The sequence below is a fragment of the Populus euphratica genome, unplaced genomic scaffold, assembly GCF_000495115.2.
Source record: "Populus euphratica unplaced genomic scaffold, PopEup_1.0 scaffold999.1, whole genome shotgun sequence".
Taxonomy (NCBI): domain Eukaryota; kingdom Viridiplantae; phylum Streptophyta; class Magnoliopsida; order Malpighiales; family Salicaceae; genus Populus; species Populus euphratica.
In genome coordinates this window covers 60,070-76,839 of record NW_011500860.1, presented here as the reverse complement: position 1 = coordinate 76,839, position 16,770 = coordinate 60,070, and the positions used below count along the sequence as shown (strand labels likewise).

At 33.1% G+C, this 16,770-nt stretch overlaps 2 protein-coding genes across 3 annotated transcripts; one reads left to right on the top strand and one right to left on the bottom strand.

The window, feature by feature from the left end:
* Window positions 1-221: 221 nt before the first annotated feature.
* Window positions 222-5,953, bottom strand: LOC105116615 (glucose-6-phosphate 1-dehydrogenase, cytoplasmic isoform 2). Its single transcript, XM_011014047.1, has 16 exons — window positions 5,797-5,953; window positions 5,346-5,565; window positions 5,148-5,233; window positions 4,622-4,679; window positions 4,349-4,535; window positions 3,534-3,691; window positions 3,380-3,448; window positions 3,125-3,183; window positions 2,794-2,830; window positions 2,418-2,489; window positions 1,984-2,131; window positions 1,729-1,824; window positions 1,437-1,507; window positions 1,022-1,137; window positions 775-820; window positions 222-692 (listed from the first exon to the last, which is right to left on the bottom strand). The coding sequence occupies exons 2-16, from the start codon at window positions 5,517-5,519 to the stop codon at window positions 525-527; spliced, it is 1,545 nt and encodes a 514-aa protein (XP_011012349.1). The 5' UTR covers window positions 5,520-5,565; window positions 5,797-5,953; the 3' UTR covers window positions 222-524.
* Window positions 5,954-11,144: 5,191 nt separating this feature from the next.
* LOC105116614 (serine/threonine protein phosphatase 2A 57 kDa regulatory subunit B' theta isoform-like) lies at window positions 11,145-16,303 on the top strand. 2 transcript variants are annotated; one of them, XM_011014045.1, is made up of 3 exons: window positions 11,145-11,386; window positions 12,037-13,459; window positions 15,452-16,303. In XM_011014045.1, exons 2-3 carry the CDS (start codon window positions 12,245-12,247, stop codon window positions 15,809-15,811), a joined length of 1,575 nt encoding a protein of 524 aa, XP_011012347.1. In that variant the 5' UTR covers window positions 11,145-11,386; window positions 12,037-12,244; the 3' UTR covers window positions 15,812-16,303. The 2 variants fall into 2 exon arrangements, with proteins under 2 accessions (XP_011012347.1, XP_011012348.1); XM_011014046.1 differs by having other exon boundaries at window positions 11,977-13,459.
* The last annotated feature ends 467 nt before the right edge of the window (window positions 16,304-16,770 follow it).

Genomic DNA, 16,770 nt, shown 5'->3' with positions numbered 1-16,770 from the left:
TAAAAAAAAGAGCTTCACGGTAGCGGTAAAGCTCAATTAAGTTTCCAAGTTTTTTAGTATAAAAGGGCAATATACGAGCAGAAATACACTTGCACTCTTGCAAATGCAAGCGCGTGCCCGCACCATAGGGGCTGAATAAAAGCACAAAAGACAATTACAGACTCACTAAAAAAGGCATTCAACACGATGTGCAGCTCAGATGAAAATTAGAGTTTCAAAGGTAAAAACAAAATTCTGATGAATTGCATTATCTCTCGCAATGGCTTGAAGCAATTTTATTTCCTTATTTTCCTCAAGTACTTGAAATGCACACCACAACAGATACATATTTCAAGTGGAGGGCTGATCAAGCTTACATGTCAAAGCAAATTCTCTCGGCATGTTAAACTGAAGGCCGAAGTACATAAATAAACCATTCAAGGTGGGATTTCATAACTACATATTATACGAGCATTACAAACGGGCTCTAGAAATACTCATCTTAGGGAAACTGCACAAAGGATTGTTCCAGGCAGGCTGCATTTCTATAATGTGGGAGGAATCCAGATATAGCCATGTGTTTGAACATAACCAGCTTTTGCCAACAACTCATCTGCTTTGACTGGACCTCGGCTGCCTGGTTGGTATTGCAATGGCTTCATCTCCCCATCATCAATCCTATGCAGAAGGGGTGTGAAAATCTCCCATGCCGCCTGATGATTAGAATGAAGCAACCATCAGATTTTGAAATCCCATTTCAGTCAAGATATTTTACTAAGTTAAAACAAAACCTACCTTCAACTCATCTCTGCGAACAAAATGCTGCTGATCACCTCTAATTCTGTAAAACCAAAAATCACACTAGTTATCAATTTTGTTATCGCTATTGCTTTTGAAAAACAATTACTGTTATATCCTTCATTCGTAGCTTACACCAACCCTTTCAAGCTCATTAGACTTTCATGCATCTGTCTTGACTCTCATGACAAAAGCAGCACTAAAAAATAGTCTGAAAAAAATGAACAAAAGGCATGAATCATACGTGTCAAGAATCAGACGTTCATATGCCTCCGGGATGGCAACCCCTTGATAACGTTGCTTATATGACAAGTCTAGTTCACTTTGAACAGTAGACATCTCAAGTCCAGGCTGCTTCACCTGCATGAGAGACATCGAGCAATTCAGAGATAAGCACAAGGATAGCTAAATATTCATTTAGCATGTGATGTCCAATTGTAGCTTTATCATGTCTCGTGCATTCAGATCATATTCTTAACCTTATACTTTGGACCTATTTTTAGATCAGCTATAATTTTGTGAACACATGGCAGAATAATTTTTCAGAAAATGTCATGTACATTCTCTTTAACACCAATTTCCAATTTTATTGGACAAAACATTCGTGCAATTTAACAAAGGATAAGGCTTTGCATACAAGTACCAAACTAGACACATACTGTAAGTTTCATGTACATGGCTTCTGAGGGTTGTAGGCGTATCACAAACTCATTTCTTCCTTGCTTTTGACCTACAAAGTAAGATATATGTCAAGTAACAAGATGCTTGTTGGGAGCAAATTAAATGATTTGGGAGCAGCAGATAAATTAGTTTGTAAGAACAAAATTACTTTGAAAAACACCACTATAATTTATAAAATTAGCAGGTTTTTAAAATCTTTTCCAAAGCTCAGAATCAACATAAACCATGAAGGAAGTAGTGATGCAGAACTCTAAATTTCAAGAGTCATACATTTGAATATATCACCAGGAACATCCTTAAATTGAACACGTATCTCTGCCTTCCTTGAATTCAATGCCTTCCCGGCCTTTAGTATGAAAGGAACCCCTGAGAAACAAAGCATGGCAATAGCAATGAGAACAAATTGCTTTGGCAATCTGATGTCTAAAGTGTATCTAAGGTTCCAAGAGATTCAGAAATCACTCCCACTGTACTGTGAAAATGTTCTGTAAATAGCAGAGTAAATGGATCCTAAAGGAAATATACCTTCCCATCTTTCATTATGTATTCTTAGAACAACAGTTGCAAATGTTGGGGTATTTGAGTGATCAGGAACTGTTGGGTCATCTCTGTAGCCTTCATACTGTCCAAGAACAACCTCTTCATCTTTGATTGGAAGAACTGATTGAAGAACCTGAATGTCAATGTGCAGTCAGCATTTGAATGGAATAGGTACTCTTAAGACTCAGAGCACCAACCTTTGAAGGAACAGATAATATCACAATGAAAATTAATTCTAAACTACAGGCTTTTCTCCAAATGGACACCTAAGAGGATCGATGATTAATGTTTTTCATCTGTCAAGGGACTAAGTTATTGAAGCATCTTAGTTCATGATTTTAATTGAAGATCTTTCAGATTACAAATATCATGTGATCATGCAATGAGATACTCTCAAAACTGAGTCAAAAGATACTCACCTTCACTTTCTCATCCCGAATATGTTCAGGTTTGAGAGAAACGGGCTTCTCCATGGCAACCAAACAAAGAACCTGTGACGGGAAGAAAATCGATTGATAGATTAGCCACAAATGAAACTACTTTCCATTCTCATAATTTTCTCTTGCATGGTGATGCTGGAGAATAAAAAATATGCAACTTGCTCAGGACATGAATGCTTAAAAGATCAGTCTTAAGTACAGGGCTGAGCTATTTCATATAACTAAATTCTAAAAGTAGACAGTACTCTTATATCAGAATGGTCCAGAAAAATGCTTATCCTATATTCAGGGGATATTGAGACTCCAAAAAAGATGATGAAGATATAATAGTCCAGATTAAAGCCATGGCCCATACCTGTAATAAGTGATTTTGAATAATATCACGGATAATCCTGCCACAGAAAAACAAGATTAAAACATGTCACCCAAAGAACTTCACAAAATAAATTATCAGAAAACAAAAGGTTCCATAACCCAAAACTGCATTTTCAAGAAAATTTTACCCTCAGATTTGCTAGAAGATACTGATCAAAGATTTTAAAAAGAAAAACTACATAAAGAAAGTAAAATTAAATATGCTACATATTATAACAGTATGAATATGTCCTGAAGAAGAAAAGGTGTGGTTTCTTGGTAAGAGATCCTGCTCTATGGACTGTATGTGAACAGGTGTTTACGGAGCATACCCGTATTCATCAAAATATCCACCACGACCTTCAGTTCCAAAATCTTCTCGGAACACAATCTGGAAAACAGAGGAGATGAAGATTGAAATTTATGATGCAATGCTTTTAATGAACAAAGACTTTGGTAAATAAGACTCATAATTTGATGTTCTGAGATGACCATTGAAAGGCATATAAATTCATAGCTAAAAAGTGTGTCACATTCCCCCTATCAGCATTAGTTTTGCTTGGCACACAGTGACAAAAGATGCTCACCTGTACATTGTCAATGTTGTCACGGTTCCAAAGAGGTAAAAAGAAGCGATTTGCAAAACGGAGTACTAGCTACAAAATACAAGCAACAAAAAGGATTAGGAAGACATAGCAACCTTGATGAACACGGAATGCTAGATACTTCTATGTATCTTACCAAGTTCTGCACCAATTCTTTTCCCAAGTAATGATCAATTCGGTAAAGTTGTGGTTCCTCAAACAACTCTCCAATCTGGGCACTGAGTTTTTCTGCAGATTCCAAATCTTTGCCGAAAGGTTTCTCAATGACAATTCTAGTCCATCCACCAAGATCAGCTGGAAAGGATTACATGAACAGCAGTCAATAAAATCAATGCAAGAAGTTCCAGTCTGCATGAACACTGGAAAGTTAACACAGCTACTTAAACTGATGATTTTGTCAAGTCTAGCAAATTTATCTAACCAAGGCTACACAAGAAAAAGGGCAAGTTCAATTAGCTTTCAAGGATGAATTAAATGATGTTAAGAAAGTAGCTACAAGATAACAAAATCTCATTTAGAGGGATAAATTGAAACAAACACATAAGATTCTCCATCATTAGCAGATCCAGCGATGGCTCAATATAACAATGGGGCCTCCAGTTTTTGCCAATCAGGAAAAGTTTTAAGAGCTCATGATGAGAAACATTCTTAAGCAAAAGCAAGACGGTCAAAAAAGGTAACTTGATTGTCAGTATATGCAAAACTATGTCAATTCTCTTTTTCTTTTTCTCATAGTTCCCAAAGTGGCTATCATTCAAATTCTTTTAACCATCAACATGACTGGACCAAATGAATATCTCATTGTGCTAATTATCTTCTTCCAATAAATACCAGATGTAAATGAGGATATTATAAAAAGAGAAAATGTCTGACTTTATGAAGTAAATGCCAAGAAAAATCTACCTTCTGATATTAGAAGCCACACAAGCAAACTGGATCAGAAAAACTTACATCTATTCATGCAACACTTTCTGATCATCCTGCAGACTGGTGGATACACTGATGGGGGGAGTGCAAGATAAAATAGTCTTCGAGATGATCCTTCTGCACTGTTTTTTGATACTTCATGCTCTGAAATTTCCTTATCCAATAACCGAAAGCCATCCTCAGTATCATAAGAACCACTTACATATTTAATCTGCAAAGTTGCAAAAGCTTAATATCGTATTGGTGCATGCCAGAACAGATAAATAAGAAAAAAGGCATAGAAAGAGCTAGATTCACCAGTTGCAGGAACTTCGATACATCTTCAGAGTGCTCTGAAGCATCTTTGCCAAAATATCTGCAATGATTGTTCAATGCCAATCATTTTCCATAGTCATTAAACTTATCAATAACTTTCAGCAAAAAAATTGCACCAAAATATTATATGGAAGTTTGAAAGGTAGTATTTAGCACCATCGACCAATGAACTGACAGAATGACAAACAAAGAAGCAAAAGGGAAAAACAAGAAGCCACAGTCACGATGTATTGAAAGGTAGTCTTTAGCACCATCGACCAATGTCAAAATGACAAACAAAGAAGCAAAATAGAAAAACAAGAAGCCACCACAGTCACAAAGTACAACTCCTACTTTCTTGCTTGTATGTTTCGATGTGAACTTCACAAATCATATCTGCTTGCCCATTATTCTCTATCACTGTGAACTAAAGTAAAATCGCACACATTTCCGAGAGCATATGCGCACAAGCACGAAGCAAGCACATAGACTTCAAAAAACAATACAGATGCAAGGCAGGATATCTCACCCACGGATTCGATTTCTGAGATCATCATCTGAAATCTTGGTCCTTGCATATCCAAAAATGTAAACTTCATTTGATTGCAGAAATCCCTGCCAACCACCCCATCAAATAAAAGATCAATCGAACTTCTCTAAATTCACCAGAGACCATTCAATTATTAGTTTCAAAATTAGCAAGCAAAAGGATTGCCCTCTATTTTACCCGGCGATAAAGATTGTAGAGAGCAGGGAAAGTCTTCTTCTTGGCTAGATCACCAGAAGCACCAAGAACAATAATTGAGAGGCACCCAGTTTCAGGAACAGTCTCGTATTCCTTTGAAAATGAATCACTGCTAAAACTAGATCTCTTCTCTACCATCCATTGACCTGATCCCATGTCTGTGATATATCAAGATTTGCCCCCTCTCACTGTCTTTTGTGATCTGTTCTCGTAACACAAAAATATTAGCTACAAAGCAAGGCTATTCGTTTTGACCAAGCAACAAAATACTTTGAATTCTGTTTCTTTCCTTGGGTTTCATCGAAGTCAAAACGTGGTTGTTCTATAAAAGAAATGAAACAAAAGCATTAACTAATAAAATGGACCAAGGAAACCATTAGACAAAGAGCCTCAAGGGATCTTCAATTAAAATTAGAAGAAGAAGAATGCAAACCTGAGATATGGGGAATGAATCGAATCTAATCAGATGATAGAGATCAAGAAGTGACAAATTTGATTCCAGATTTTGGTGTAACGTTTTCTGCAAATATTATAGGAGCTGGTGAGGAGATATCTATACCGTAAGTCATAAAGGGGCACAGAAAGGGTGTGTTATTTTAATGTTTTGTAAAAGCCGTAAAAGTATTTTCTTGGGATTTGCCCTCGTTGCGTTCCTCACCAAAATCTTGTTTTGTCTTTGGCCGCGGACGACCAACCGCAATGTTATGTACAATATTTTTACCCTCATGTTTTTTTCCGTGTTCAAACGTGTACACAGTATTTTGGTGCTTTTGGTGTTGCAGTGAAAAGAATATTATGATTTTCTATATAGTTATATGTTATTTTAATTAGGTAATAAAGACATAGATATTATACATAACATGAAATATATAAAAGTATTTAAATAATTAAAAAAATTTATTATTCTAAATAAATTATAGAAAATATTTCATCTATTCTCAAATAATATTGATTAAAAATCATCAATCAAGGCAAAATAAAATTTTAAAAAAAAAATTAAATCTTATTCAAACAATTAATAACTATTAATTAAAAAACAAACATAATTTATCATAGCAGATATACTCTATTTTTTAATATTAAATCAGAATATTATTAATGAAAGAATATTAATTACACTGAAAAACCAATCAATAAAAGGTTAAGTCAAATCACTAATAACTTTTCTAGTATTTAAGGGATTATGACATATTACTAGACAATGCACTTGATCTTCAAATATAAACTAATAAATTGTTGAATTGATAATAAATTAAATTATTTAATTCTATTTTATTAGAATTATAATTTATATTTTGACCAACATATTAGGAACCTAATGAGTCATACATATTAAGAACTATTAGTTAAAAATTAAACTAGAATGATTTAATTAAATATAACTTGATTAAAATATATTTTAGAAACTAAAGACTAAAATATAATTAATACATGAATTATATTTCTAAATTTAAAAAAATCAAGTAAGAACTTAATTAAGTTAATTTCTAAAATTATCTTGAATTAATATGTGGATATTATTAAAAAGAAAAATTGATATTTTAATTTATAGAGTTTTTCATATTTTTATATAAATAGTAAATTATGCTTTTTAGTTTTGTGTGGTTGTCTGTTAAATAAAAAAGCTACATAAGTCACAGAATGAAGAACTAACACTCTAGGCATAAAAATCCTTGTCTACTAAATAGGGATTTAAGAGATTTCTTACTAGTGGTTCATGTAGATTATCATTGGAAGTCAGATAATTAAATAAATTGTGATTTGCGACAACTTAACTTTTAAAGAATTATTCAAAATCGAAGAAGATTAGATCTTTAGGTAATAATTTCCTAAACAACTCTAAATTTATATAATAAGATCTTAGAAACTCCTAAAAAAAATATTTTATTATTTTTATTGTATATTTAATATTTAGGAATCTAAGCAATTATATCTCCTCATTCTAATCTATGTTGCTTTTGGTTAGAAACAAAAGGTTTCAACTTGTCTTCACACCACTCTTATGCATTTTGAAATATTTGTTGTATTTTATTTTTATTAGAACTCATCGTTGAACTTACAACAATATCTAAAATAGTAAGACCTTATGAATTTACCCTATTCACATCCATAGTAGTCTGATCCGCTATAAGAAACTTTACAATCTACTACAAAAAGTAAGGTGTAACCAGGGGCGGAATTAGGAATTTTTTCTATCTTAGTCTATGATATAAATACACAAATTATTTTTTAAGATCAATCATTTACTCGGATATATAAATTTGTCAAGTTAACAATAAAGTTTTAATTCAAATATATAATACAAAATATAAGAAAAATAAAATTTAAAGTATATAAAATTCAAAGTAAAAATAAAAATAAAGTATATTATCAAAGTTACATCCTTCGATATTTTGTAGAATAGAATTTATCTATAATCGAATCCGAATCAATATTTTTAATAAGCTCTCGTTCAATGTAAAGTAACATAGAATTTGCTAAAAATTCCTCTTTCATTTTATTGCTAAGCACAATTTTAATATGTTTCATAGCTAAAAATATCTACTCTATAGTGGCAGTGGAAACAGACAAAGTCAAAACAAGACGAATCAATCTGTCAATCAAATGATAGTGCTGTAATTTATTTTTTCAGTTAATCCTTGACATAATTCAGAAATGATAGACATATTCTGAAAGCTCTTATAATGAATCACATCAATCTGATAATGCTTAAGCTAATATCTTAAATAATACATTTCTTGTTCATTGAAATATTTAGGATAAAATTTCTTAGCAAGCTTGTAAATAACATCAGCTTTAAATGATTTAAAGTTGTCTTTAGATTCTAAAATAGAACAAGTACATAGAGTTTCACTATCCCATCACTGAAACTTGAATTTAATTCTTCCACCTAGAAATTGATTGTTAAGTTAAATACATCATAATGATAATGTTGGTAAATTGTTACTAAACCTTGTTGTTGACATGAACGACATATAATCTTTTTATATAAAGCATTCATATGTGGTATGTCAATCTTATATTTTATACAAACAGATTGCACATTTGCAAGGAGAAGATCAAATCTGACATCTCTTAAAGTTTGAAGCAATGTTTTAGTAGTTGATACAAGATCCATTGCATTTAAGATGTCAAGAGATTTTTGTTGCAAAGCTCGATAAAGTAAATCAGTAATCTCTATTATTTTATGCATCAAATATAAGATGAATATAAATTCAAAAGATTTCATCATAATCAAACAACTATCAACTTCTCCACGTATAGAATTAGAAAATTCTTCTTGAACCATACTTTCAAGCACAGTAATAATTGCACTATACATATCTATTAAGCTGTAAATAGAATCAAAATGAGAGCTCTAGCGAGTTGTTCCACTTCAATGTAAATTACTGATTTGATTAGTAGCTCTTCTACCAACCTCACATTATCTAGTAGCTACCATATATGCAATTTCTATAACCTGATCATAATGTAACTTGGTATGAAGTTTGGGAGAAGCACAAATAAAGTTAATAATGGCTGTCAATTTTAAGAAAAATAACCAAATAAAAATCTCATTTCTAGTTGCTGCAACTAATGCTAGCTGTAGTTAGTGAGCAAAGCAATGTACATAATATGTATAATGACAATCTCTAAGAAATAGAGCTTGAAGTCCATTCCATGTGTCACACATATTGCTAGCATTATCATACATTTGATCTCGCATATTAAAAATATGCTAGTTATATCAAGTAAGCACATCATAATTTTTTTTTCAAGTTTTGAAGAATTAGTATCTGAAACATGCACAATACCAAAAAAAGACTTTTGTACAAAACCTTGAATATCAAAAAATCTGAAAATAATAACCGTTTGTTCTTTATTTGATGCATCTTTAGCTTCATCAACCAAAATACAAAGCTTTGCATCTCCAACTTCTTCACAATTCTTTTTCCTCGTTTTGTTTGCGAGAATATACAAAATCTCTTTTTGAATATTGTTGAGAAGAAAAAGCTTGAACCCTAAGTTGCCTGGGAAACACGTGAACCGATTAATTATTTAATTTAGATAAGTTTGCTATAAAATATAACTAATTAATTAGTGTTGCAAGGGAAATTAACTGTGTAACTAATGGCTGTTAATTAATTATTGTTGCAAGTAAAGTGAGTAGTGTTTAGGTTTGCTGTGAAAAGATAAAAAAAAGTGGGTTATTAAATTTTTTTGTTATCTAGGCTACAACTCTCATTAGCCTTGTAAAAGGCTCTACCCTTGGGTGTAACACAAGTTTAAAGTAATAAGACCTTTTGAAATGTTTTTATTAAGTTTTTATGGTGCTTAAAGGTTGTTGTGTTTTATGGCAGATGAACAGTTTTATTAAAAGGTACTTGGATTAAACATTTAATTATAAAATTGTTTTAGCATTTATTAAATTAATTATTCTAATCAATTGGAACTTAGACTACGAAGATCATATGTAATTTTTAGTGTTTATGGTTCAAATCATCAGGGTTTAGAAAAAAAATTGTAAATTTTAAGAAATACATATCGGAACTAGAAAGAGAAAGTTGAATGTGACTGCGATTGTGATTTTTTTTTTTTCACAATCTCATCTTTTAATTATTTTTAAGATTTTTGTTTGATTTATAATTTTAAAAGTTAATTATGAGAGTATAATGTGAAAGTAAAAATCAAATCTTAGGACTTTTTTTGTTATATAATCATCTTTAAAATGAAAAATCAATAACAACAATTTAGAACAAAATAATAATAAAAAATAACTTATTCAAATAATAAAATTTATAACACTTAATTTCCCAAACCTTCTCATGAACGTAACAAATTTTCACCATTAATTATAAAAAAAGATAAAAAGTTTATATGTTCTAATTTTTCAACATAATCTTCCCCTTTTTCTTACGTGTATACATCCATAAAAAGCTTCATTGAAATCCTATATTTTTTATACCTTTTGTTGGTTTTTTTTTAATTCAAATAAATTGTTAAATAGTTTGGTTGTTTTAATTTTTAATTGTAGTTTGTTGATACATAAAATTGCAAAGTTGTTATATGTTAGATTTCAAAATTAATAGCACTCATTGATATGTTTTTTAAAATACAAACACTCAATTAAAAAAAATTAAAATCCATAAACTCAAATAAAAAAAATCCATATACTTAACTGGAAATAGAGTGAAAATCTCATGCACATTGTCTGACACATCAATATAATGGCATGCCAATTTAACAATTACGTCTTGTATAAAAACGTCTTGTATATATTTAACAAAAATAAAAATTAATTAATGAAGTGAGATCAATCTAATAACAACATCTGGTTAGAAAAAAAATTGAAAATTCTCACATTGGAAACATAAAAACTAATATACTCAATTAAAAAAAATTGGAAACTGGTACACAAAAAAATATTTTATATGCAATTTCGCAATGGATGAAGCCTTTTTTTTTTTTTTTTTTATGACTTATCCGAGTTAATCCCTGGCCGATCCACTCTGGATCTGGACAGTGGAGTGCGAGGTCCAACTCTTGAAGACAAACAAACATGCAGCATGCTTCCCAAAGTTAAGGAAGACCCAACCGCAGACACGGGGCGCGTGTCCAATAAAGATTCATCGAGGTTTTGAAACCTAATTCCCATTTCAACCTTGACCTTCTTTGTCACCACAGTTGATGAAAATGAAAATATATTAAAAAGTAAAGTATATTTTGGGCAAACAGTTGAGTGGAGAAAATTACAATGAAGACAAGAATATAACCACAAACTAAATACATAAAAATAGAAGATTAATGCTTTTTGATTTTAAGGTTGAAAATGCTGGGAAAGAAACTTTACAAAAAAGCAAAATAAGAAACAATAACAGTAAATTGAGCGAACAAAACACAACAACAGCAGCAGCAGCAGCAACCACCAGTGATTGCTGCTTCTTTTCTGCTTTGATTGATTCCCATCTATCTCTCTCCCTCTTACACATAGATACATACACAAAGAAAACACAAGAAAGACCAGATTGTGTGTAACTTTATCTGTAAGTATAGATGAAAATCACCATTCCTTTTTTGTCTACTTTGATTTGCTACCCCCCTTGCCATGTTTACTGTATCTGCTGGTTTTTAATGTTAGTTTTAATGTTTAATTTGTTTTCTTTTTGTGTGTTTTATGTATGCTGTCTTGCTTGAGAGTGTTTGTTTTGCTTTTTTAGACCAAACCCAGATCTTGTTAGCTTCTGACCTACCTGAATTCTTAGTCTATCATGGAGGAGCTGAAGTAAACAGAGGGAGTGGTTTTGTGTCTGTTTGACAGAGAGGGGTGAATAGGATTATCTCTTACTTTTTTATTTTTTTAGATTAGTCAACTGCTATGGAATTTGATCAAAATCCAACTACTTGTTGCTTATGTTAAAATGCATCTGGGTTTCTTACTAGAACTCAAAGGTTGTGTATATCTTCTTTTTTCTTTTGGGTTTAGAAGTGGAAAATGCGCTACTAATTGCTTGAGATAAAAAGAAGGCGCTCATTTGATTTGACCTAAGTAATAGTATCTCTATCTAGGAATGGCTTTTTATTGTTCCAAATTCTTTGCACGCTCAAGTTAGTTCAATCTTTGTTTTGAGATCAGGAAGGGATTTTTCCAGTTGGATTGAAACATTTTTCGGAATTGAATGTTGTTCTGTGACAGTGGCGAAGATTGGACACTTAAGGATGGATTATCCCATTCATAGATCACTTGTTCTGTCCTGAAATTACTCTGCCGCCTTTCTGTCTGCTCCTTCTCTTCGAATTCTGCCTGTTGTCTTTCACTATTGCTGCTTCTGCTTTGGAGGACCTGTCGACTAGCATTGGGTTCAAAAAGTCCTGCAAAAGGAGGCTGTGTTGCCTTATAAGTTATGATTAAACAGATACTCAACAGGCTCCCAAAGAAGTCATCTAAGTCAGCTGATAGTCGTGATGGAAGCGGAACATCTACCTCCTCATCAAATGCTTCTACAAGCTCAAGAAACAGTGATCTAGTCAGTAACCAATATGGAAGCTCGAGTGCTGCATCTCTGCCAGATTTTAATTTAGGTCCAAATTTTGGATCAGGTTATGGCAATAAGCTTTCACAAGCTGTGAATTCAAAGCTGAATGGGAACCAACCACTTCCTTATGAGGCCTTGCCTGGTTTCAGAGATGTTCCCAATTCCGAGAAGCCGAACTTGTTTATCAGAAAGCTAAACTTATGTTGCATTGTGTTTGACTTCAATAACCCTACAAAGAACCTTAAAGAAAAAGATATCAAGCGACAAACTTTGGCAGAGCTTGTGGATTATGTTTCTTCCGTCAATGGGAGGTTATCAGAAACTGTAATGCAAGAGATTGTTAAGATGTTGTCTGTAAATTTGTTTAGAACACTCACCTCTCCTCCTCGTGAGAACAAAGTTTTAGAAGCTTTTGATTTGGAGGAAGACGAACCTTTGATGGACCCTGCATGGCCTCATTTACAAGTTGTTTATGAATTTCTTTTGAGGTTTGTGGCGTCAACTGAAACTGATGCAAAGTTAGCAAAGAGGTATGTTGATCACTCATTTGTTCTCAGGTTGTTAGATCTTTTTGATTCAGAGGATCCCAGAGAGAGGGAGTATCTGAAAACAGTTTTGCATCGTATATATGGGAAATTCATGGTGCATCGGCCATTCATCAGGAAAGCAATTAATAACATCTTCTATCGCTTTATTTTTGAAACTGAGAAGCATAATGGGATTGCAGAGCTATTAGAGATTCTGGGAAGTATAATCAATGGGTTTGCTCTGCCTCTGAAAGAAGAGCACAAGCTTTTCCTTGTTCGAGCTCTCATTCCACTTCACAAACCTAAATGCTTGCCAATGTATCACCAGCAATTATCATACTGCATTACTCAATTTGTGGAGAAAGACTGCAAGCTTGCTGATACTGTTATACGGGGGATGCTGAAGTATTGGCCAATCACAAATAGTTCGAAAGAGGTTATGTTTTTAAATGAGTTGGAGGAAGTTTTAGAAGCAACACAACCAGCAGATTTCCAGCGCTGTATGGTGCCCTTGTTCTGCCATATTCGCTGTTGCTTGTGTAGTTTGCATTTTCAGGTTTGTAGTTTATTAATTTCGTCAATTTTTACTTGTTACTGGTTCTTCTTTTTGATCCTCATGAAAATTCTTAAGGAAATGGCAAACTTTAATGAGCTTTAGATGATTTGAATTACTTGATTGGTCTTCCAGCCAGAATTGTTGTATCAGAGATACTAGTTGAGGCATAAATCATTATTTACAGTATGTTTAAGGCCAAATGCATGCTGTAATGGTGAGCAAACATGCATATTCAAAGTTGTAAATAAAGATTTTTGTAATTTCTGTTGAGAATCTGAACAATCGAGAAACTGCAATACAAGTCCCACATTCATGTTTAATTGTTGATTATTCAGGACCCTGACATAAGTGATTTGGAAAGGAGATTTGTGTCACTTTTGTAGGTGCTTGCTATCTGATTAATTATGTTTTATAAGTTTCTGTGTACCTATAGATGTAATCTTCTGTAATGGAGTTTTCAGAATGCATTTAATATGAATATCTTGTGGATGAGCGGACTTTTTCCTGTCATGCACTTCGTTAATGTTTCTGATACCAGTCCATCATCACACGAGCTTGAAACAATCACTCTGTATATGGATGAAATATGGGTTACGATGGAGTGATGGACCATGGTTTTGGTTGCTATTAATAATTCACTTCAATGATACTTGTTGATGGCAGTCACTCGGTTATGGTACCATCTACAATCCCCATGAAGCAGCTTTAATATATGCAGTTTAGTGTGTGCACAGTGACTGCTTTTCTTTAGTAATTATATCATACATGGACCGCACATGGACGCCCCCTGATAGAGGTTGCTTTATTTTTGCTTGTTCTGTATGGTAAGGAATCATGTAAAGCATACGGGCCTGATGGCTGTGGTGGGAGGGAATGATTTGGCAGCATATATGCAGTGATAAAAGGAGTGAAATCAAAAGGATTTTCTTTGTTGTCTTCATTTTGTGGGAATTGTGATTTAGATCCTATGTGATAGGCTGAAAGTGAATCTTTATATATGATTAGACCCGATCATATTGTTAGAAACATATGTAGAGGGTGGATTGCACCAGTCACAGAGAAAATGATGGAGAATCGATTAAAGATGATTCATGAAAGAGCGACTTGCTACAATTAGAAGGCACTAAAAAGAAGTTATGTGGATCAGAATTATGGAAAATGATATCATAGTGTACCCTGGGCAGAGTTTTGCTTTTGAGGGGAAGAGTTGCTGATGAAGTTTCATCACATTTACTTGGTATCAAGGCATATAGAAGTTAAGTTTTATTTAGGGGAATTGTCCTCTGAGCTTAACTGTGCTTTCTTCATACCTGGAAACTCTCTTAAACGGGAGCAGTTTGTAAGTTATTAGCAATCATAGTGGGGCAGGTTCAGGATGGATCATACAATTCCTGTCCCCACACCATTATCCAAATCTATCCGTCCCTGCAAGCTATAGACTAGATAAAGTTCTAATTAATTTGGAGCCCTTATTTCCTTAAAATGCTGCGTGCAAGGCAGATGCTCTTGTATAATTTAAATGTTTTACAGTGATTGTAATAAAACTTGAAATTTAAACTAGAACCACATGCATTCATGTGAGAATTTACAAAGCCCACAATCCAACATGCCCACCCTCACAAGCACACAATGGAACTAATTTCAGGATTTGTATAGAATGGTCATGCCACTCTGTTCTTGGATAGAGGCTTTTAGTCAGAAGAACTCCAAAAAATTGTTCTTTCTTTGACATCATATCATTGTTGAGATGAACTTGGATTTCTGTTTAGAGTTTTCTTTCTTTCTTTTTCTACATTCAACATTTCTGTTTAGACTTAGTAGTATATACGCTGTGTGGCATTATAATCAGTGCACTGGTCTGTCTCCCCTTTGTCTTGCACATTCAATTTGTTACAAGCTTACATGCAGTTTAGTGCTAAAGTATAGTATGGTTATTGGTATGTTGTTATCCCATGCTGTACGCAATCAATCATGTAACTCCTTTATTTGTAGGTGGCAGAGAGGGCACTGTTCTTGTGGAACAATGATCATATTGAGAACCTAATCAAACAGAATCGCAGAGTCATACTGCCAATCATCTTCCCGGCATTGGAGAGAAATGCAAGACAGCACTGGAATCAAGCAGTACAAAGCTTGACACTGAATGTTCGCAAGATCTTTTCTGATATTGACCCAGAACTCTTTGAGGAATGTTTACTAAAGTTTCAGAAAGAGGAATCACAAGAGAATGAGATTAAGTCAAAACGTGAAGCTACATGGAAACGCTTGGAGGAGATTGCTGCAATGAAAGCTACAAGTAATGAGCCAGTGCTCATCTCCCCCAAAATCACGAGGCGGACACCATCTGGGTAGAGAGCTGGACTCCTGCTAGTGATTTTGAAACTTCAACTTGGGAATTGGCATGCAAACTGCCATAGCTGGAGATGCTGTTTTAAGAAACTGGGATATATAGCTGGTTATAGATTCCCTTGCTCACTGACCTCTTTAAAGATTCCTGGTCTGCTAAGATGATTAAGACACAAGTTCAAGGTGCCGTGGTTGCATGCAAAATACCTGCATTTTGTTTATACTTGTGAATTGCGTCTAAGAGGTTGGGTGGACAAGACAAAAGTGTGGTGCAGAGCAATCTGAAGGGCACTTTCTGTGAGCAAAATTGGCCAGTTTGATGGTCGACTACGTTTTCAAATGGGTTATGAAAAAAGCTCGAACTCCTACTCTTATGTACATGTAAAATTATTAATTTTGGTTTTAATGGTGAGTGTGCTATCATCAAACCCTTTTTTTTCTTATTTTAAATTGTAACCTAAACGTTGATTTCATAAAAAGGGCTGAAGTTGAAGATGCTACAGAGTGCAGAATAGAAATACATGTGATGCCCGTCCAATGTCAAGTGCTTGTGGTATACTTATATCATAGAAAAAAAATGTTATAATCTATAATGTTTTAAATAAAAAAATTATAAAACTAAATTCTTAATCAATTTAATATTTAAAAAATAAAATAAACAAAAAAAATATTAGAAGAAATTATAACAAAAAAAATTATTATGTGGGGGAACATTGTAGTAATCCATAGTATTTTAAAGAAAAAATACGTAGTTAAATTCTAAATCAGTTTAATATAAAAAAAAATAAAAATGATAAAAACAAGTTTGGAAAAAAAAACACAAATAATTGAAAAAAAATAAAAAAATATGGAGAAAGTTAAAGTTAACTTCTTAACTAGCTCATTATTAAAAATAAATTGACAAAGATAATTTTGAAAAAAAACATGTAGAGAAACACTGTAACAAAACAAAAACTATGTAGGGA

What these genes read in the sequence shown, in the direction of transcription:
- LOC105116615 (XM_011014047.1), bottom strand. Translation starts at nt 5,519, where the DNA reads ATGGGATCAGGTCAATGGATGGTAGAGAAGAGATCTAGTTTTAGCAGT. An exon ending in CTCAGAAATCGAATCCGTGG is followed by an intron (nt 4,680 to 5,147) that starts GTGAGATATCCT and finishes CAATCATTGCAG; the next exon opens with ATATTTTGGCAAAGATGCTT. An exon ending in TTCAAAATCACTTATTACAG is followed by an intron (nt 2,490 to 2,793) that starts GTATGGGCCATG and finishes TTCCCGTCACAG; the next exon opens with GTTCTTTGTTTGGTTGCCAT.
- LOC105116614 (XM_011014045.1), top strand. Translation starts at nt 12,245, where the DNA reads ATGATTAAACAGATACTCAACAGGCTCCCAAAGAAGTCATCTAAGTCA. An exon ending in TGTGTAGTTTGCATTTTCAG is followed by an intron (nt 13,460 to 15,451) that starts GTTTGTAGTTTA and finishes CTTTATTTGTAG; the next exon opens with GTGGCAGAGAGGGCACTGTT.